The 21,673-nt window shown below is 37.1% G+C and overlaps 2 protein-coding genes across 2 annotated transcripts in view; one reads left to right on the forward strand and one right to left on the reverse strand.

Annotated features, from left to right (window-relative positions):
• LOC145490015 (actin-3) overlaps positions 1 to 654 on the forward strand; it is a 2,381-nt gene extending 1,727 nt beyond the window's left edge. Inside the window, exon 3 of the mRNA XM_081469103.1 lies at positions 1 to 654. This exon is cut by the window's left edge and continues 328 nt beyond it. Coding sequence (XP_081325229.1) covers positions 1 to 437 — 437 coding nt within the window. The 3' untranslated portion in view covers positions 438 to 654.
• Positions 655 to 4,393: 3,739 nt separating this feature from the next.
• LOC145488921 (cytohesin-1-like) lies at positions 4,394 to 19,600 on the reverse strand. Its single transcript, XM_081467775.1, has 15 exons — positions 19,389 to 19,600; positions 17,965 to 18,038; positions 16,793 to 16,857; positions 16,051 to 16,120; positions 10,860 to 10,978; positions 9,988 to 10,068; positions 9,264 to 9,376; positions 8,740 to 8,813; positions 8,512 to 8,586; positions 8,077 to 8,188; positions 7,918 to 7,994; positions 7,377 to 7,448; positions 7,172 to 7,256; positions 6,401 to 6,470; positions 4,394 to 5,982 (listed from the first exon to the last, which is right to left on the reverse strand). Exons 1-15 carry the CDS (start codon positions 19,438 to 19,440, stop codon positions 5,904 to 5,906), a joined length of 1,218 nt encoding a protein of 405 aa, XP_081323901.1. The 5' UTR covers positions 19,441 to 19,600; the 3' UTR covers positions 4,394 to 5,903.
• Positions 19,601 to 21,673: the final 2,073 nt, after the last annotated feature.

A 21,673-nucleotide genomic window follows, 5' to 3' on the forward strand; every position in this document is an offset into this window, starting at 1 on the left:
CCTCTAGCTCCAGCCTCGAGAAGAGCTACGAGCTGCCTGATGGTCAAGTTATCACCATTGGGAATGAGAGGTTCAGGTGTCCCGAGGCCATGTTCCAACCATCCTTCCTTGGCATGGAAGCTTCTGGCATTCATGAAACAACTTATAACTCTATCATGAAGTGCGATGTTGACATCCGTAAGGATCTCTATGCCAACACTGTCTTGTCCGGCGGTTCAACCATGTATCCTGGTATTGCTGACAGAATGCAGAAGGAAATCACAGCCTTGGCACCGTCCACCATGAAGATCAAGATCATTGCTCCACCAGAGCGTAAGTACTCCGTATGGATCGGAGGCTCCATCTTGGCTTCCCTGTCCACCTTCCAACAAATGTGGATCTCTAAACAGGAATATGACGAATCTGGTCCCGCTATTGTGCACCGCAAGTGTTTCTAAAGAGCTTATACAGTTTCAAAAGTAGCAGTAGCTCCTCAACCCCTTTTTGAGAATCATTTGTCAAAGAAATACTCAACTGACTTCCTGACTTTGGTTACTGAGAATATATCCAAGTTAAAGTTTTCAATGTTTAATTCACGTCGATGTTCGCTCTCACCTCTTTCTTTGAGAGACAAAGCCTGAAAGTTAAAAGAAGTTATTGTGCCACTGTTTGACTTGCGGTTTAGGAACGTTTCAATAAAAGATGTTTCTTCAGATGATGTGCCCTGGTGTGATGATCGTGGGCGTAAGCCATGACGCATATTGTTGAGGATAGAGGAAAACATGAGACCATTGGTCATCGAGCAATGAGCTCTACCACTTTTTTTTAAGCGTTAGAACGATAATTTATCAGAAAATTTTGTAGTTATTGTAGCCGTCACTCTTCACTTTCACTAGAGTCTGCAACCCAACCTTTATAAGTTATTTATTTATAAACTACACTTATCTCCGCAACAAATACATCAACTAAATTAAAAATAAACAATAAGGGATGGAGACATCCAAAAGCGCCTAAGCACCATAGTAGGGATACTCTCACGAATTAACTAAGAAAATTTAAAGGAGAGAGAACAGAAACTTCAATTACTTCCGAGCCACGCCCGTTCTATTTGTATACAGTATCACATCAGAAGCGCGGACGGCAGCTCTGACCAGGGCGCTTATATGTGGCTTTTTTCCGCCCTGTTCTGACTGAGCACGAGCAGGCCTTGTGATTGTAATTAACGTCACATTGCGGGCAAGTCTCCCGCACACTTCATTTAGGTACGGATACATCTTCCACAGTGGTTATTATCAATACCGTTCGTATGGAATTGTTCTATCTTTTTTTCGCTATATGGAGCAGGGTGCACTGGTAAGTATGAGATTTTCAAAAATTAGTGGAATTCTTTCAGGGCCCGGGGTTGTACGCAACTTGAAAGTTTGTTTTTGTACTATTCTTATCATCAACTTGTAAAATGAACGGCTCTGTTTTCTTTATCTCAATAGTCAAATCGCAACACTACCCGCACCCTCTTTCACCCCGCAAACGTGGTACTGGTGTTCATGGGAAAAATTAACAAATGGTAAACGCCATAGCGTGCACTTTTTAACAAATAGATTCCATGTTGCCGTGCGTCTGTTCAGTAATAGATCACAGATGACGTAAAAATGTGGTAAGAACAAAAAAGTGGCACACGAGGCAATAGCCGAGTGTGTACCGACCTTTTTGAATTCTGGTTTTCTCTTCGGAATTCAAAAAAGGCGCTTAAATCAAATTAAATCGATAAAATAACCATTCCAGGAGCAAACAACACACGTATGGAATAAGGTAAGCCATTTTTATTGAGAATTTTCACTTTCAACTACCTCCATGGATATCTTGTAGAAAATCCCATATAAACCCTTATAATTCGATGCCATATTGTGTTGCTTGTGTGGTTCATAGAGAGAGCTTGGGCTGCCTGTGCATTAATATACGACTTTGCGCATAGAAGGCATCATGCTAGACATGATTTTAGTTGAAAAACTTAAAGAGCTTGTGAAACTTAGTAAGTGGTGAAATTTTTGGCTCTTTGGGTGTAATCGAGGAGAAATTGGCTTTCAAAAACATCAAAATTTCTGTGTGGCAAAAGCGCTAACGAGCTCACATTCTTTGTAAAATTTTGAGCTTTGAAAACCTCGTCGCACAAAAGGTATTCAATACATCGCGCTCACATTCCTTGGGACAGTTAATCGTGCTGTGCCCTTTCAATATTCAGTATTAATTTCTTTGTAGCTCCATCAGGAACTGCATCGCTTATGGTAATGAGGCAAATATTGTAAACAAAGATTCTCCTTTATTACATGGCTAGCTTCGTGAGCGGGCAAGATGAACCAAATCCTGCTCTGTGATTGACCACCCGAGCGGGCAAGATGGAGCTATCTTGCCCGCACGGGACTACCCGCCGTGTCCCGGAAGAAAAATTTCCTCAAAAGCCATAAAATAAATGTTTTATTGACCAAGCTTGTTCGGCCAAGATGGCTTGATATTGGCCTCGTTCCTTTTTTGCATGTTTATGGACCTCGACTCCGCTTCGGTCCATAAACACGCAAAAAAAGAACTTGGCCCATATCCAGCCATCTTGACCTCACACTTGGTCAATAACCCATATATACGTACAGCTTGATTCTTGTCGTTTGTAGTCAAAGTCTCGGTAAGTTTAGAAACCTCTTCTGGAGGGGTTCATGATACCTAAAAGGCCTTAATTTCAAAAACAATAACCAAACATCCACAACTGATTCTAAATATTTTGCAAATAGACCAAAAACTGTCTATCAGAGTTTCCCATATAAGACTTATAAACAAGTTGTTAAATTTGTAATGCAAGACAATTCTAAATCTATCAGAAACAAAAGTTAATCACTTCAACTTCAGTGTCCCTATTTGATGTGGGCTGGATAATACAAAACACAATAATTTTCTACCATTTCTGTAGATAAGCTCTTCTTGTATGTACAAGGGACTCTAGCTATAAAAGAATCCTAACCAATGTTCTTTTTACTTATATAAAAACCAATGAAATACCAGGTGAGCTTCCGCACGAAAACCTGATATCTTCACGCCTGAAATCGCATACGAAGAGATCACCGTTGCTATGGTTACATAATAAATGGTGCCTTTCGCAGCGAAAGTGAAATGGTTCAGGATCTCATTGGTATTTATGTAATAAATAGAACATTACATGGCCGCTAGGAGATACGAAATTTCTCTTCTCGTGTTGAAAAATATTCTTCAACACTCGAAGAGAAATTTCGTATGAGACAACTCTTGCTAGTTTCCTCTACTTCAGAGCTTCTAACTAAATTATTAGATTAATGAAAGATTCATAATTTTTAAGCTAAAGTTGAAAAACCACAGACCGTGAGTATTCTCCCACTTTTCCTCACTCAGATCTGGAATCTGGTGCAATTTCAACCAAAATTTTTTTTAATTTTGCGAATCGCCATGGAAAAGCTGACAAAAAGGAAGAGACTTCTTCAGGCTAATCTGAGAAAATAAACTCTAACAAATGATGTAATTGCCGTCATTATGCAATCATACTTTGGCAATTCATTCTCTTCTACAGCTTACAAATATTATTCAATTTGTACAGGTAATCAAATGATTTCGAGTGCAATTTTAAATAAATGAGTAAGAGTAAATTTTTCAGACTAAAAAAATAGTCGAGAAAATTTACAAGGGTGTATGTATTCCAAATTGCATGAAAAAATCATTGGACCACTTGGTAATAATACCGGTATATTACACATTTAAATTTTTACTTCACTTTACTCTACTTTCTGCACTGTTTGGGATTAATTGATGAGCTCTCAGCCAAGCAGCAGCTGAAATTTTTGCATGTACATTATTAGCTTTTGAATGCCCCAAAATATAGAGACCTAGCCTTCCTCCTTGACTTGTTGAACATTCCAGTCTTAACTAATTAGATCAACATTCAATTTCTCCTAGTATATCCACAAAGTTAGACACACATTGAGAAAAATGCAAGTTATCTCTAAAAGAAAATAGCATTTGATATTTCAGCAAATTCTCCTCAAAAGTATCACAGAATTGAAAGTGCGGAGGTCCGCACTGAGAATTCGCATTTAAATATTGGGGCTAGAAAAGTGAATATTTGAGGAATGGATTACCTCTATTCTGAATTTACAGAGGGTTCCAATGAATGTTTTGGTGAACTGATTTCTTGCCTTAGATTATGTACCAATCATACAAAGGGTGCAAATGACTACAACAGTTACTTAACCTTTACATGTAATAGCACAGAAAGATAAGTTTTAAAAATTCTGAGATGAGTTGATATCCAAAGTGTCTCAGCGACCAAATCACGAGCGAACTGCTGACAGAAATTTATAACTTTAAAAGTACTCTTAGAAGTTATGAATCAGCACTAGAAAAGTCACATTTTCCTGGGTTCTTTAAAATAGCTATTAGTAAGCAATTTTGTAAATGTGAAGATTACTTTCACTATAACTTAATCCTTTTAATCTGTCATTTCTAAACAGTTTTAAATCATTCTATATTCACCTTTCATTTGTGGACATGCAAATGAAAGCTATTGAGTAGTACTTTCATGTTGAACTATTTGTTTCCAATATACTTGAAATATGAGATTTCTGGACACTAACTGAAAGGGTTGGTACAGTCGCACACAAAAAAAGTTGTTCCGCAGCAGCACTGAATATCCTGACTAACTGTATAACTTTACTGGTTGAGATTAGTACTGAATGAGAAAACCTGACAACTAAACTGTTAAGTGAAAATAATAATACAAAAGTTCAAATGAGACCTGGGGTGCTTACCATTTACAAAAACCATCCGGTTGGAAATTTCAGGCATAAACATTAAACATTAAACAATTAAATGACATTGCAGGAGAGGGAATTGCTATAAAGTTTATCCACATCAGCTAGAGAGACTTAAAAGAGCAGAAAAATAGCATCTCCTCAAATCAGAGCCCATATTTTCTGAAGCTTCCCAATTGGAATGGCACGAACCATTTGATTTTCCAACTGGAATTTCCGGTTTTCCCATGTAAATGGTAAGTACCCCTGAAACTACTGTAATCCAAGGTTTCGCTGATCTACGACATCATAAGGGATAGAATGATGAAAACTTTAGAGATAAGTCCTGTTTTTCTGACAATGCCATAGATTGATGAAAGATTGGATTTTAAAAATCATTTTATAAAGTAGTTTCAGGCCTCATGAGAACTTTTGTATTATTATATTTTCAAAACTTATGCCACTAAATGACAAAATCCAAAGATTATGTAAAACTGTGAACCTGTTTAATAGGGGACTTTAGATTTGAGTACGTGTACGAGATAGAGTACGAGTACGACTTTTCAATTCTAGTTTGCAGGCTTCACATTATCACATCACATACCCATCTCATCCCATGAGCTACCCTGTTTACCTAAAACCAACATGACGAGTAAGGGCTCTGGAAATGTCACTGGTTTGAAATTTGAAAATCGTACTTGCACTCAATCTCGTACTCGTGGTAAAATCTAAAGGTCCCTAAAATTTCAAAAAGTTCTTGTGTGAAAATAAATGACTAAAATAATTTTAGCTGTAGTATGATAATGTCTTCATAACAAGCCTACAAGTACATGTCTACTGTTTTTAATCAGCTTTTTAGAAAGCCTTTTAAAAAGATATGGCCAATTTAAACAATTAAAATAGTACACGAAGGTAGAGGAAGAGCTCTAATGTACCAACTAAGTTGGAGCTTGATTAAGAGAAATGCGAAAAAAAAAAACCAGTTGAAATGACTGAATCTTCTTGCTGGCTTTTGTGCCAGCTAGCAGAATGGGGGATGGGTTAAATGAGTATAGATATGGCAGATATTCAAAGAGTTATACAAACTATTTTGTAAAAAAGTTCCTGTACTATTAAGTATTATTAGTTTAATGCTCCCTGGGTGACCTTCTTTTTCCTTGTTTGAAGCATATCATAAAAGGGATCGACTATCATACTGGCCCTGAAAAGGAAAATGACTATTTTCAGAGCAAGGTTCACAGGTCAGTGAACATCGGTATCAGTCAAGTACCCTGGTATTTCATCATTGTAGCTCATGACATCGCAAATTACAAATAGTAATAAAGTCACACAGGTTTCATTAAGAGCTGGGCACCAGGCAAATTGACCGACTGTGAGGACAATTTTGCCCGAACTTTGCAAGAACTGGCCTAGCAAGAGGCAGGGTGAAAGCATGAGCCCTGAACCAACAGGTGATAACATCAAAACTCTCTACCACTGTATCAAAAACCCTCTTACTGTATTTCACATCAGTTGGCTCTTTGAAGAGCATGGGAAGCACCCTTAGAATGGCTAGGGGAAGGCTACATTCACATGCATGGCATGAACAATTGTTTGTTTGATGATTTAGTTCAACTCACTTTACACAGCCAATCCAGGTTTCTCTTTCTTCCTCAGAGACTGCACAGATACGATAAACATCATGGTGCCCTGAAAAATTCATCATTGGTTAAATCAATATTGCATTTTCCTTTGACTTAGGATTATGGTAATAAATCTAAAACAAAGGAAAATACAAATTTTGCTGGCCTAAATTTGTTTCAAGAGCAACAAAACTACAAAGAATTTTAATCTGTGTGGAAGCATACTGCTGCAATGATACACCACAATGTCATTGGATAGTAGTTTCGGGTTAAATATTGAAACAAGATCACATATTTATTAACTTTTGATTAACTTAATTGTCATGAGTTCACTTTTTCCTGGTAATTCCCATCATAAGACAAAAATCACAGGAGAAAAAAGAGTTTCAAACTCCTAATTATAAATCATTGCTCCAACCAGTTCTGGCAAATTCGAAAACCCTCATATACCAGAAACATGCAAGGAAGGCCCAAAAGAGTGTTAGTGCAATCTGTGATTTAAAAATAACAATAAAAGGTTTTACCAGTACTAAAACTAGCACTTGCTCCACTTGAATAGTGAGGCTACAGTTTGAATTAACGATTCTCCTAACATCACACTTTGTGCATCAAATTTTATTGACAAGACACGACCAAAACGTTTGATCAGATGTTCAGTAATGTTTCCTCAGGACATGGCAGGCATATCTAATCTGAAAACATGGAAGTAGAGTCACCGGTCTCAATACATGCATGTCTATTGTCTAATTCACTTGACATGATACAAACCTTCTACAACCTTCCCTTCTGAGTCTGTTTTGCAAGCTTTTATAAGTCCAGATGAATTGTCCGCAGAATATATTTCAAAGCAGTACTGGAGAGACATAAGATAGGTGATTTAAAATCCTGTCAGTTCAATATTTTACACATTCTAAAATTAATAAAAATTATTAAACATTACCCACTAAGAAGGAGTATTTAGCATCAAAATTACCTTTCTCCTGGCATCTTGAACTTTCCTCACATGAAGATTTTCCAAAGGAATAATACCACGGGGTTCCTTGTCCTTTAAAGAAATTTTAATAATTGTCTTATTGAAAAGTCCAAATGATCATAACTAACATTTTAAATTTAACTGTAAATGCCAGGCAATAGCTGTCATTACAGTTGAGCCTGTAATAAGTACTTTGGTTAAGAAGGTGCAACAACAAGGTAAAAGGAGTCAACAGTCTTCAACACAATGCAGAATGCCCCTGTCTCCTCATTTGGATATCAAATGGCTGAGAACTCAATAATTATAATAATACATGTATTTCATATTGAAACACAAAAAGTCAAGAGAAAAAGAAATAAATGTTAAATACATTTTTGTCTTTACAAGACAACCAGGTCAATCTACTTTTATTTTAAAGAAATACATTGAAAAGTCACAGCAGAGCCTTTGAGAGTAGATATTTCAATTTCACATAATGTCAAAGAGGAATGAATTGAAATATATACTATATATTAGCTCAACACGCTGTAGGCATACATACCCCTACATTCTTGAAGTAATAAAGGCAATTATCTTTTAAGATAAAGTATCGTTTTCTCCAACTTTTGTGCAATCCACCTTGAAAATAAAAAACACAGTCATATTAATCAGAAATTTAAACTCTTATTTATTGAGAAAGAAAAGAGAGGTATCTCATTACCTTCCTTTATAAGCCAGCCTTCTCTGTCTGGATTGAAAAATGTTCTGGTTATGTCATTTCCATCATCTTCTGGGATCTTGAATTGTTCAAGTTTGATGCTTTCATATAAACTCTACAATACAAACAAAAAGTGTGATCGAGTTTAAAAAGGAACTGTCCCTTGTTACTCCACATGTGGTTCCTTACAAAGGGTAACAATAACAACTAGCGGTACCTAATTTCCTTCTTCTTATTCCTTTCCCCAATACCTAGAATTAACCTAATTCTCAGACTCGCCTAATGTAAGCATAGTGGAACCTTCCCTTAAAACAATCTTATTTATAATATCATAACGACTTAAAAGATTTTCTATCTTTTATTCTTACTTCAAAATTTTCTCTGGACCAGAAGAAAATAATGCTTATTATATTTATGAGCAAATTATCAAGTACCAACCACAAGAATGTCAGTGGGTAAATCTTCTCCACAGTTAATGCCTCTGTTCATTTGGATGAATCTCTCTACTGTAGGCTACAAAATGCAAACCAAAGTTAGCAGGCATGGATCTTTATTAACATTACTTATAAGGACAAGATCTCACAGTAATTACATGTACAATATCTGTCAGTCTCAGATTGACCAAGGAGAATTTCTTGAATTTCAAAGAAAATTGATTCCACTTACCTTGTCTTTTACACTTGGGTTGTGAAGACTAGTGTTTAACAAGATGAGTGAGAAACTTAGAACATAGCAGGTATCTGTGGAGTGAGAACCAATCCAAATTCAGTATACTCAACTTTCCAGAAGGATATGACAACTACTTGAAATTTATTTGCCATCCTGATAACTCATTAATTAGAAAGTACTCTTTGTGTCATGTGATACGGTCTGTATCACAGCATCACTTAATTAAATTTCATAGATGTTGTCACTGTTGTGGTAGTGGAAATTAAGAGCATGATTGTGTTCTTATCATATGTAAATAAGAAATATTACAAGAGACTGTACTATGTGCACAAGCTCTTTTCTTAAAAAAAATATCTAGGTCTGACTGTCCATCTGAGTGTCAAAATACACCACTTATTAAACTTGATGTAAATGTAAAATAGTACTAGTCTAAAGAATAGAGCACTGGACTCTGACAAAACCTATTTAAGAAAGGGAACAAAAGACATTTTTCTTATCTCTCCCTCTATGACTTCACTAACCAGATGATGTAAACACTCCAGGGTTCTGATCACAAAATCTCTTTGCGAATGCTTCCATCATTCTATCAATCTTCTGGGCCTCACCAGGAAGACGAAAACTCCACAAGAACTGCCTACAAGAAGATTTAAGAAAAAATCATTGTTAAACTCTGCTTTCATTGTCTAGCCATTTCAAGGTCAGCTTCAATTTCCTCCTTGATTAATATACATGTATAATTTATTCCTTGGGAGAATTTCCTCACGTAATCAGAACCTCTCATTCTTAAGTTGGGAATCAACATTTCTGGTAAACTGGTTAAGTCTACTTAAGGTCAAAGCATTCCATCTTGCCAGAATTTATCTTGGTTTTTGTAGTATAAATTAAGTGAAAGCTAGGTAACATTTCTTCTTTCCCTGATGTGGGATTCTAGATCATTGCAGGGTCACCCTCCACTACTAAATTTTCTGGTATCCATTTGACTGTACACCTGGGCAGAGAGGTACTGTAATTAGTGCCTTGCTCATGTTGTGGCCACTCTTGCATATGGTTCACATTTTTATCCATCGCAACACACCTTTTCTTAGACAGAACTTTGTCATTCTAGCAATGTCAGACATTTTGTTTCACGGCACAATCAAATCAGTCATTACAACTGATGCTACAGAAAAAAATGTCAAAAACCTAACCTGAATCCATTGCAAATTCAGTCTCTTTAAGTAACAGACGTTACCTCACTGAACTTACCTAAGACCATCTACTAATAATCTTCCTGTGAAATCATGATGCTCAACAAACAATCGGAAAACTTCCAGATTGAATTCTTTGCTGTGGATTAAATTAATAATCACTAAATTGAACTCCTGTTACAAACTATTACAGTTTACCCCAAAATAGCCCAGCAATGATCATATCCTAACTAAACTTTCCAGAACAGACAAGTAGCTATTATTTTATATTCTCAAGTGCATATTTGTATAGTTCATTTACAAGGTTCCATTCTGTTAACCATATCGCTTTCAGTGAGAAGACTTATAAGGAGAGCAATGTCTTCTGGGATGGTCGTACAGATATCTCACCCATTTTCATGCTGGTCTAACCACACACTAGTGTAGGCCGGGGTAGACCTGTGATACAGTTTATTAAACCCTGGTAGAAACCTCCCTCAGGATCAGGACTACACGATGGTATAGAATACTGTAAGATCTAGACACTTCCCTTTAATAGCATGCTCAATAGAAATGGCAACTCACTTTAATATTATTTGAATTCTGACTGTACATGTATACTTAGGATCCCGTCAAATTTAAAGAACTTGGAACAGGCCTATAGAAGCACTACATGGGAGCCTGTCGTAGTCCTACAGAATCTTACCCAAGATGCTGTTTAGAATTCCTACCTCAGTAATCAATAGAACCCATGACAAAGTTGTCAAAAGGATGTTAAAAGCCAAGAATAAATATCAGTCAAGCAGGAAATGATTATGGTATGTACAGCACACATTACTAAAAGTACAAGTTATGAACAACAACCATTTTCATGCCTTGTCTCTACTTGCCAAGATTTTGAGCAAAAATTTCCGAGTATGTTGTCATGCAGTCCAAATAAGCACAACTTACTTTTCTCCAAGATAATTTCCAATCATTGTCTTATTTAACCCTTCTTCCTTGAAAAGAAAGTCAGCAATGTCCTCTGGAGTGTTGTTTAGCAGGTTGTTAGATATCAGGTATTCCATTCCCTGTGAAAAAGTTTAACAAAAAGAAAATTTATAAAAGGTACTTTTAACTATTGCAATTACATGTAAATTCTTTTCTAAGCCAAACAAGACATAACTGAGGGTTGACAAGACTCTGCTCGGGTACAGGGATGTGAATTAAACAACAGGTTTCTTTGACTCTCTTCCATGAGTCAAAAATCATCATTACACAGTCAAACATGCTGCCAAAATATACGAGCTTGGGAGGTCACACAATAATTATTAAGAACAGGCAGTCAAACTAGAGCCTGAGTTTGAACACTTCTCATGCCTCATTGAAACTTATAAGATGAATGGAGGGGGATTAAGATACGGAAAGGATTAAGCAAGTAAGCTAAAGTAAGTCATGCCTCATTGAATCTTGTCTCAGTTTAATCTGGATTTAGAAAAAGTAACATAGTGCTGCAGGGCTTTCAATAACGGCCACAGGCACTGGGCAAATTGATTGGGTGTGAGGATGATTTTACCCACCTGGTTTGACCATATAGAGAAACGTTTCTCTTAAAAAGAACTTCAGTTCAAAAAGTTTTGCCCACCTGTGAAAACCAGTTGCCTGCCTGATAAAAAATGTTAATGAAGCTCCTGATTTCTGACAAGATGGTGGTGTGTCAATGCAAATGCATGAATTGTGACCAAAATAACCATCACGTTTTGTTGTTCTGTTGAACTGTCGGTACATTTTTCCCAACCACCTAAAATTGTCAACCTACATGTACGATATCTTCTCAGAATCAAATTCAGTTCCAAAACATTTAACAAGGACCTTGAAAAAATGATTATTATTTATAGTAACTTCTGGAAGACCATGTCATTCTACGTAATTAAAAATGAAAAAAGTAAAATGTCTTGATAGGTAATAAATGATGGGGAAAACAATCCTACCTATACAGAAAGCACAACTGGGTGAAATTTCAGTGCAATACAAGAGATTCCCTGAGATAGTGTTGTTCCTCTTTTTCAGCCACACTCTATATTACACATTAATTAATATTAAAAATATTTGGTGCAAAATTTATCCGTACATATTTAAGACTGTGTCATCCAGAGATTATCTATAGACAATTCTGCCACCAGCTGTTGGCAGCAAATGTCAATGAATTTTTAATTGGTGGCATAATGTAACATACCACAAGCCTCAATCTGATTTATCTCAATTTTTTACCTCACTTCTACAGGAAAATATGGTTTTTGCTGTCTGCTAAATATCCATGAATAGTGATAGATGTGTAAAACCATTCACACTGTTATAAAGGTTATCTATTACAATAACAGTGAATATCTTATTAATATTTTGATGTGTAGTGCCATAGTAGTATATACTAATAATGATCCCTAAAGTACAAGAAATGGGTCCAAAATGAAAGATTACGAGAACTATGTTTGTGAAATAAATGATGTGGTAGGAACACTTAAAAGGACCATCTTGTTATCTGTTCAACTGATCCCCTGGAGTACAAATAGCAAAATATGACTTCTTATTTAACTGAACCAGAGGTCTGTATGGAAGAATCTTGACCAAATGCAGTTAAGGTCTGTACTCATGACATGGCCATGGTCATGTATCTCCCAAAGAGACCAACCTTTAGCCTGGCTTATGTTAATTATATCTGTATGGCCAAACAGTAGCTCTTAAATTTTCTGACAAAAGCCACATAATGTAGGAGTTCCAGGATGGGGAAGGTGGGTAGGAGTTCATAATCACTGCCATTTTGCTTGCAAATGGAGATGAAATATTACTTGCCTGGACAAAAAAATGTTGTTTTCAATTTCTCCCACCTCTTTACTTTTAAAACAACAGAAATCCTTGCAGCCATTAAAGGTGCTTCTAGTCTTGTATGGAGTGCTTTACACTTGGGTTCCTTAAAACATCCCAATTTCACCCTTAGCTGGTGTTTTGACTGCATGAACTGAGCTTAAATTTGCCAAAGATGGGTATTTTTTACCTTGTTCTCATTAAGTCTTCTTGACTTTTCCATTCAGTATCTTCAGCAGAAACACGCCTTTTTGCTTGTAGTTTTCTCCAGCAAATGTCTCATAGCTAAAAGTGGTCTAGACACTGGTCTAGATCAGAACATTTTTTAGAGTGCACTCATATTTATAAATTTGGAAGTTCCCAGTCCTCATGAGACATGGCTCTATACATTTGTAATATGGTGCCAAATTTGTTAGCAGGCTAACAAAATAAATGAATTTTGCATCTGCTTGCACAGTGTATTTAAACAGCTGTCCCCCCTGCCTGGGGAGGTATGATATTTAGTTGCTCGATTCTTTCCCACTTCAGAGTACATGTATTCAAGTTTCACCTACATGTATTACAATATCCATACCCTAATATATTAGCTCCAAAGGGACCCATATCATATAGTGTTTCTGATTATTGTCGCATGCTGGCCTGATTTTGAGTTTTCAGGTCTGTAAAAGTAGCAACCAATCAACAATAATCTGAATCTATGTAGAGCCACATGTACATGTGCATCATTCTAAGACAAGTGTGGAAATTTTCAGGTCGAACCTAGTAAATCGAACCATGACTATCCCCTAAGGGGAGGAGTACTCCCAGAAAAGTTGGGTAGGGGTGTGCGGCCCACTTCTTAAAAGCCTTACCCTATTTATGACCTGGCCAACAATTCCATACCCTATTTGTAACCTCTGTAGCTGGCACAGTTGCCCTAAACATAAGTTATGAAAGGCTTTTGTTGACGGTCTTATTTATAATGATGACAGAGCAGCTTCTTCTAAGAAACATACCCAATTCAAGACTAGAGTGCTAAAACCATACCCTACCTAAGACCAAAATGGCCAAAATCAATATCCTATTTATGACCAAAATGGCTGTAGACTACAAGTAGTCCCTCTTTCGCTTAGTCTGTTGTGCGTGACGTGAAAGAAAACCTTGAGAAAAAAATGGTCGCATGAAATCCTGGGAGCTAGAAGCACATGAAAGGAGGGACTACCGCCTAAGCCTAAGACTTTGAATTATGCCTTGCTCTCACAACAAAAAAATATGATTGGTTTATGCTTGGAGCGTTGACAGCACGTTGTCATCATTCGAGGTACCTGTGATGTCTTGCAGGAATGTTAATCTCGCTCTCTGAAAATAAAAAACTTTGGAACCAGAGCAAATCAAAGCGTTGGAATGGCGTCTCACAGGCTGTGATGTTCTTGCAATTCTACCATCAGGCTATGGAAAGAATTGAATTTATCTAATGTTTTTTTTGGCAAAGCTTTTCGCCTCAAACCCGAATGCGAGCATGTTAGTGATTTTGCAGCTTAACACTAGGTCAACAGCATTGTTGAAGAACAATTCCGTAAATATGAATTGACTGAGCTTGGCCTTCCTGCCATCCATTTGAAAGATTGAAGCAGACTTTCACTTGAAACTCTCTGCTGCTATTGGCAAACATGTCACTGCAGTTGGACGATCTCCTATGTCAAATACATAATGTAAATTTTCAGTTGAACTCTGCATTTGAAAATTTCCCAAAAAAAGTCGTTACAAGATGCCTCCTTTGCTGAATATTTGCTGTCTTCTTTTCGAAACTTCTTTAGCAGTTTCGCCTAACGAACACCGTGACAAAGATATACTTCTCACGGCATGGTTTTGCCTCGCTACTTGAATAAAAGAGTCATTTTATTCAAAATATCTCCAGGGGTTATTGACAACAGGCGATAATAAGAGGACGTCAAGATGAGAAATCCTACACTGAAAAATCACTCGCCATGAGAGGGCAAACTCTTAGGCTTTGAAGGCGGTACTCCCTCCTTTCATGTGCTTCTCACCCCCAGGATTTCAGGCAGCCATTTTTTTCTCACAGTTTTCTTTCGTGTCATGGATGACGGACTAAGTGAAAGAGGGACTACTCGTAGTCTAAAATGGCTGAAAAACCCTACCCTTTGGGGCCACACATACCTATATAGCCCATATAAGAGAGTACCCCCCCCTTCCCCCCGGAATTATCCAAACTTCCTTGGACTCTGATAAATAGTTTCTTCAATACAACTGTATAATCAACATATGAATATTACCAGGCACAAAATAAAAATAAACTTTGGATAAAATTACAATAAATAGTTTTATATAAAATACCAGACAGTCACCTGTCCATAATGCAGAGTTTTACAGTGGCCTAAAATGTTGAAGTCAACTAGTTTGCATTGGTCAAAGAACTATGTGTGCATTATGAGTGCATAGTGAAGTTGTCATCCTTGAAAGTTGTAGTATGTCCTTTAAGAAAATATCATACCTCCCCAGGCTTTTTTGGTTTGATCCCTCCCCCACCCTGGGCTGTGCTGGAAATTCCAGTACAGATTTAGTTTCAGTTTTACTTTTAAATATTTAATTTATTATTGGCATTTGAAACCCTCCACCCCCTTCGAGTTTCCAATGAACTTCCAGGGGGATGGTGGGGGGGGATGGATATTTTCTGGAACTGCACATTATTTGCACAGAAACTATAAGTCTACAAGTTTTATTTACTGACACTATGTTGCAGTCAGTGATAATTATTCATCAGGGCTGTCATAAAGGGCCATCAAGTGTAAAACCTGTTACATACAGCCGAGTATGACTGAAGAGCCCTTGACCCCATTGTGTAGTTCCAGAAAATATCCATACCTCCCCCACGGAAGGGATTTTTTTCTAAGACCCCCCACCCCTCTGGAAATTCCGATAAAGCTTCACACATTTCTTTAAATTTTTTGGTCTTACAGAACCCCCCACCGCCCAGGAAATTCCCATCCCTTCTGTGGGGGGAGTATTTTCTGGACCTGCACATTGCTAAAAAAATTAAATATAAATTCTATAATCAACCAAAAAGCAAAATGATTGTTATTGGTGTCGAGATCAAGGCAACATGCAACAGCTGACTCAAACCTAAACTGACAGCTATCTTCATGCACATAATGGCACCAGAGAAAAAAGTCCAGAAGTAGACTGAAATAATCAAGGTTTCCCTGTTAAGTAGTAGTACATGTACGTTTAATTGTTGTCCAGTGAATAAAGGCTGTTCACAATCAAATAGTTCTGTAAAGGGCCGAATACAAAAATGACTCACCTTATCAGGATCAATGTTGAACTTCTTCTTTCCTGTGGATAACTGTTTAGCCCTTGGATCATCCTTAGAACTATTCACAACAACATCAGCTCAATTAAAACTTGTTTAAGTCCAGTCTCCAGCAGCTCACAAAAGATTACACAAGCTTATAATTAGCAGCTGAATAGTTTCGGCGAATGTATATCTCTGGTTTCCGTAGCATACATGTAGGTAAGTCATAAGGATTATTAATGAAGCTCTCTGATGGATAATATGTCCATTCGAGGATTTTTCAATGACAATTTGACAGAAATATTCTAGGTTGCTTTCCACAGAACCATCATAACATTTGTCTAGGAAGGGGGGAGGCAAAAAGATACAAATCACAAATATCTGGCATCATCAAAATTATGTCTGTTGTGGCACTTGGCATATTTGGGTGGCAAGTTTTCTTTCCCATCAATAGTCTCAAACTTTCAAAGACTGCTGATAAAATGATACTCAAGGACCTCTAAAGGGAAAAAACCTACAATGCATTTTGATTGTTCTTCATGGACTTCTTAAGGATCTGGCAAATTTTCATGAGTTTTCAAGAACCATGCGAGCCCTGAATACTGGCTGCAAATGAGACTGTTCTCCTTGCTACACAAGAAACATGTAAATATAACTTCATCTACATGATGGTGATTTTCCCATCACTATGATTCAATTGTTTCACATATAGTCTATTCTTATGACCTAAAATGCAAATAACTTCAATTACCCATTGTCACGCTGTTCTATGGAATCCATTTCTGCTGTTACGTCTGCTATCTCGTTCTTGAGTCGCTATAATAATAAGGCAAATAAGTGGTAAACCTGAGGTCAACATACTTTTTTCAAGAACACAGTTTCCTTCATTGTTAAAGAAAATTATCAGGCATGCCTCAACTGAATCTAAGGAAGGAGAAAATAAGAGAAAAACTGGCAAAACATCATGAACATTGCAAAAATCAATTAAATCAACTTGCAGATTGGTGATTTGATGGCAATCCTTTCATAAGTAGTTCAATGTCAATTAAGCAGTATTCGTAAGGTAAAGACAAAAGCTGTAAGCTTTATGAATAGCATCCTTTGAAGGTATGCTGGTCCTGGGTTAATAGTTCTGGTGAAGATCTTAAATTAAGTAATTCAAGATATGGCAGATATTTCATGATCACACATCATGCCCTTAAAATAATAATTATTGTCAAAATTCCCCTTTGGTCTTGACCTTAAAGTAATATTTTAACTGTGAAATCCAACACTACTAGTGCACGTTTTCTAGGCTCAGGTTTCAGAAAGAAGGTCTATGCTCCAACAAGCAACAACCCACATTCATATATATCTATATCAGTTGAATCACTAGACAATTTTGTGGCATAAATTTAATTCTGGTCTCCCTTAAAGTAAAGTAGATCCTCCTCTACATAACACAAACTTTCAGCACTACATGTAGCATTACAAGAAATATACAGTTTGAAGTGGTAGCAAAGGGTTTATTCATTACACATAATACTGTAAGGGCAAAAAATTAAGTGCATAATGCACAAAATGTAGTCTGATTCGTGAATTTACCCAATGTATGGATAATTCTCATTTGTTAAAAGTATAAGTGGCACATGAAGATCATCTGCAAAAATTTGATGATAGTGAATTGGGGGTGTAAGGATGATAAGAAAATTCATAACCATCAAAATGCTAAGCTCTAGAATTAAATATTTCAACGATCTTCACGTTGTAAATATGCTATTTGAGGCTTAGGTATTTTGGGACGATTTTAAAATCTCTCATCATCCCTATAGCCTGATAATACTATCATCAAAAAATTTGTATGTGAAATGGATCTGTATTATTAGAGTATCTTGCCATTTCAAGCTTGGGACCAAAAAGGTTTAATTTGCAATAGTTTTGTACCTGAATTTCAACCAGCAACTCTGATTTTCTTTTCCTGATCTCCACGAGGAGAGACTGCTCTTTTGGAGTTAAACCTAAATCCATTGATATTTAAACAGAAATGTATAAATAAATATATAATCAAAACTTTGTAACCCTCATTTTTTAGTTACTTTAAAATATGTAAAAAAAAAATTTGGTTTGAGTACCGTCATTGTATTAAATGAGATTTTGTACAGGCAGTTAATAATGTGAAGCTGTGACTGAACAGCCTAAAAATACCCATATGACAACATAAACAAAGCAATGACAACAAAAAATACTACATACTTTGATTTCCTTGCCCAAAAAATATATGAAATCTAATCAAACATCATAACAGATGAAAGCAAAACCCTTCTTGGAAATAATCTAACCTAAAAACATTAGTAAATAATTTTCTATCCCCCAAAAGTACTTCCAAAATTGCCCAGTGCTACAACCAAAAATATCTTCACGACTTCCTGTGCCCCCTTCAGACTAAGTTTTTCAGGAAATCACAAGCATGCATGCTGTACATGTATGTACTATGAGAAACAGTAAATTAACTAACACTCTTGCACCAGAACCATTTTTGGTCCTTTTCTTTTCAATTATCTACTGTCCAAGAAAATATTATCAGATTAATTAATCATCCATATGCAAGTTTATATAAAAATGGTCTTTCATTTTCTTGTAGATGGACTCCTTGAATGGCATGGTTTAGGGTAAAATAACAATTATTGCTTCATTATCAAAACAAGCAGCTGACAATCAGTCATTTAATTTATAGATAATACTGTAGGTTTATAGTTTTTTTTTTTAAGGTCTTAATATGTAAAAAAAACCCTTGTTTTCAACAAAGTGTTAATTACACAATATGCAATTCATTTTAAGCATGTAACTTGTGACGAAAAATCGCGTGGAGTGAAGCCGTAGACCCAAAAAAGTTTAAGTTCAGTGATGTTCAAACTATTTAGTATCGGTCTAACTAGACATCAAAATCACAGAAGACCTGACAATCTGACAAGTTCGTAGAGTCGAGTCATAAACAAATAATGACCATCATTCTGTAGGTCGCTCAGATGAAAAATAGTTGGACTACAGCGTAGTAAAAAAGCACCGCACTTTGCTAACCACATAATAAATTGCTTATATACTGAATGCCCTAAAAGTAAAATTTGTGGCCATAAAGCTTGCTTTACGCACTCAGTAGACACGACTCGCTAAATTTTAACATTTACCCGTACCGGGGCACATAAATCAAGCATTTCCCTGTTCATTGCTACAGCATCCGCTTGAAATGCTACTGCAGTGCATAAGCTGAGCTTAAAATAAAAAGTGCAAAGATAAAAAACCTAACTTCAAGACTTGACACCTACATGTACTTCTTGCAAAATTCAGCCAATTTTAGCTTGCACACTTACCGTTCACTCCCTTGGTTGAATCGTTCCTATCTTGAACCACTGGAGTCGACATATTATTCTCTACGTAGGATACCACACTTTGAAAAGTTTAAATATGTTCTATAGACACTGTTGATGAACGAATTCGCAATAAATTTGAAGCACTTCCGACTTTAAATCAATGACCAACATGCGCCATCTTGTTTGACATCGCGACAACCGACTAGTACCCAGACTTTTGGAGAGTGAACGCCTTTGGCTTCCCTCTGGGCTGACGCTGAGCTGAACGGTGATTTGTCGTAAGGCTGTAAAGAGATACATAACTCGATTGGTATAATTACTTGGGAAAAGCTTTGCCTGATTTACCATCACAGGCCCATTCACTTCCCTTATGAAAAGGAACATTTCCTACAACTGTGGAAACTTCTTACAAAATAGAACAACCATTACAACACATCCCCCCGCCCCCTGCCCCCTCCCCCCCCCCCCGCCAAGATCCAATCTGCACCTTCCCCAGCAATGTTTGGCTTGCTAAATGCTTAATCCATCATGCAGGAAACTTGAAACAAGAAATTTTTCCCAAAGGTCTACTTTGACATCAACTGACTTCACGCCAAGTTTCTACTCTTGGTCTCCGGCCATTCCTGAAATTTGGGGTAATCAAAGACCAATAGCGTCGTGATGCAATAAACTAAAAAATTCATAACATTTTAACGTCTGTCACGTGACACTAGGTAATTTGTTCCCTGGGTTTGGTGCAAAATAAGGTAATTTACAAATAAAGCCTGTAGAAAGCACGGAGAACAAGAGTTATCTGCAAAAACTTTAGTTTATTGCATAGAATGAAACAGAAACTTACAAGATATGCTTGTTTGAAAATCAAATCTTGTTTTGTCAAAGAGCAGGAACTGTTGGCGTCAATGTTATAGACTAAAACCTAAAAAGGCTGTAGCTGGTTGCCATAGCAACCATTTTCAATAAAACCTTCAAAATCTATTTTCTCTTCATGAGTGCAATCGCGCACAATCCTCCGTAGGAAAAAAGATGGCGGCTGTACAGTTTACCACAATACCATGCGAGCCTAATACAACCTGTAAAGTACAAGGAAAGCCAGATTTTTGCGGTATTTGGCCCTGTGCTATCGAAATTGTGTATGTTAGGTTTCCGTTTGAAGGTTTTAGAACGTTTATGTACGTTTTTACGAGCGTTTTTTAAGTTTCCTTTAACTAAGAATTATGGGTAAACGTACCAATCGCCATCTTTTTTCCTAAGGCGGATTGATCTGTCTTCACCATATTTAAACAAACTTTTTCGTCCATTTTAGGGGACCATTCCACCTTAAGGCAGACCAGGAGATTCAGTCTGGATAATCTGGGAGAGTTAGCATTGTTTGTAGACAGGCTCCCGATGAGTGCGAAAAAAATTAGGCGAGAGAAGCGAGCTTAGCGGGGTGGGAATTTTCCTGGCTTGGTAACACTCTCAGGCTCTCGATCTCGGCTGGCTCTGCCCGCCTGTTTTTCCTTCCCCTTTGACACAATCGGGAGCCTGTTTACAGGCAAATTTGGTCCTGTATACGAATTGAGAAGACGTCTACGCCCCCTCTAACAGCTTCTAACGTCTCTTTTCGTTTCAGCCCGTTTGGGACGACATCCTTTCAGACCTTTCATACGATAGTCGGATTCGAATATGGTCTGACCCCGGGGGGGGGGGTACTCCCTTATATGGGCTATATAGGTATGTGCAGCCCCAAAGGGTATGGTTTTTCAGCCATTTTGGTCATAAATAGGGTATAGAATTTAGCTGATTTTGGTCATAAATAGGGTATGGTTTTTGCACTCTAACCTTCATATGGGTAAGTTTTTAAGAAGAAGCCACTTTTTCATCATTGTCGAAAGGAAAACCAACAAAAGCTCTTCACAAATTATGTTTATGGTAACTTAACATTGGTCTGAACTAGGGAACCAATCATAACGCAGGTCTGAAACAGGGTTTTGATTTAAGGGTCAGGTCATAAATAGAGTTTCGAATTTTTGGTCAGGTCATAGATAGGGTAGGGAATATCGCAGATTTTGGTCATAAATAGGGTAAGGGTTTTGGGAAGCGGGCCGCACACACCTACTCAATATTTCTGGAGGAACCCCGCCCCCGGGGGGGTCTGACGCACCACCACGGCCAAATGGACGAAAATAACACTGAAACTCATAGTTCTTGTGCAAATTTTAACTATTTTGAATTATTCCTATTGTGTCACAATTCTTTGGACCTGCAGGGTCCTACAGTATCTACAGTACCATGAAGATCCACGA

This window comes from Orbicella franksi, chromosome 6 (genome assembly GCF_964199315.1).
Source record: "Orbicella franksi chromosome 6, jaOrbFran1.1, whole genome shotgun sequence".
NCBI lineage: Eukaryota > Metazoa > Cnidaria > Anthozoa > Scleractinia > Merulinidae > Orbicella > Orbicella franksi.

What these genes read in the sequence shown, in the direction of transcription:
- LOC145488921 (XM_081467775.1), bottom strand. Translation starts at nt 19,440, where the DNA reads ATGTCGACTCCAGTGGTTCAAGATAGGAACGATTCAACCAAGGGAGTG. An exon ending in ATAGAACAGCGTGACAATGG is followed by an intron (nt 16,121 to 16,792) that starts GTAATTGAAGTT and finishes TGTTGTGAATAG; the next exon opens with TTCTAAGGATGATCCAAGGG. An exon ending in ATTACTTCAAGAATGTAGGG is followed by an intron (nt 7,449 to 7,917) that starts GTATGTATGCCT and finishes ATTTCTTTAAAG; the next exon opens with GACAAGGAACCCCGTGGTAT.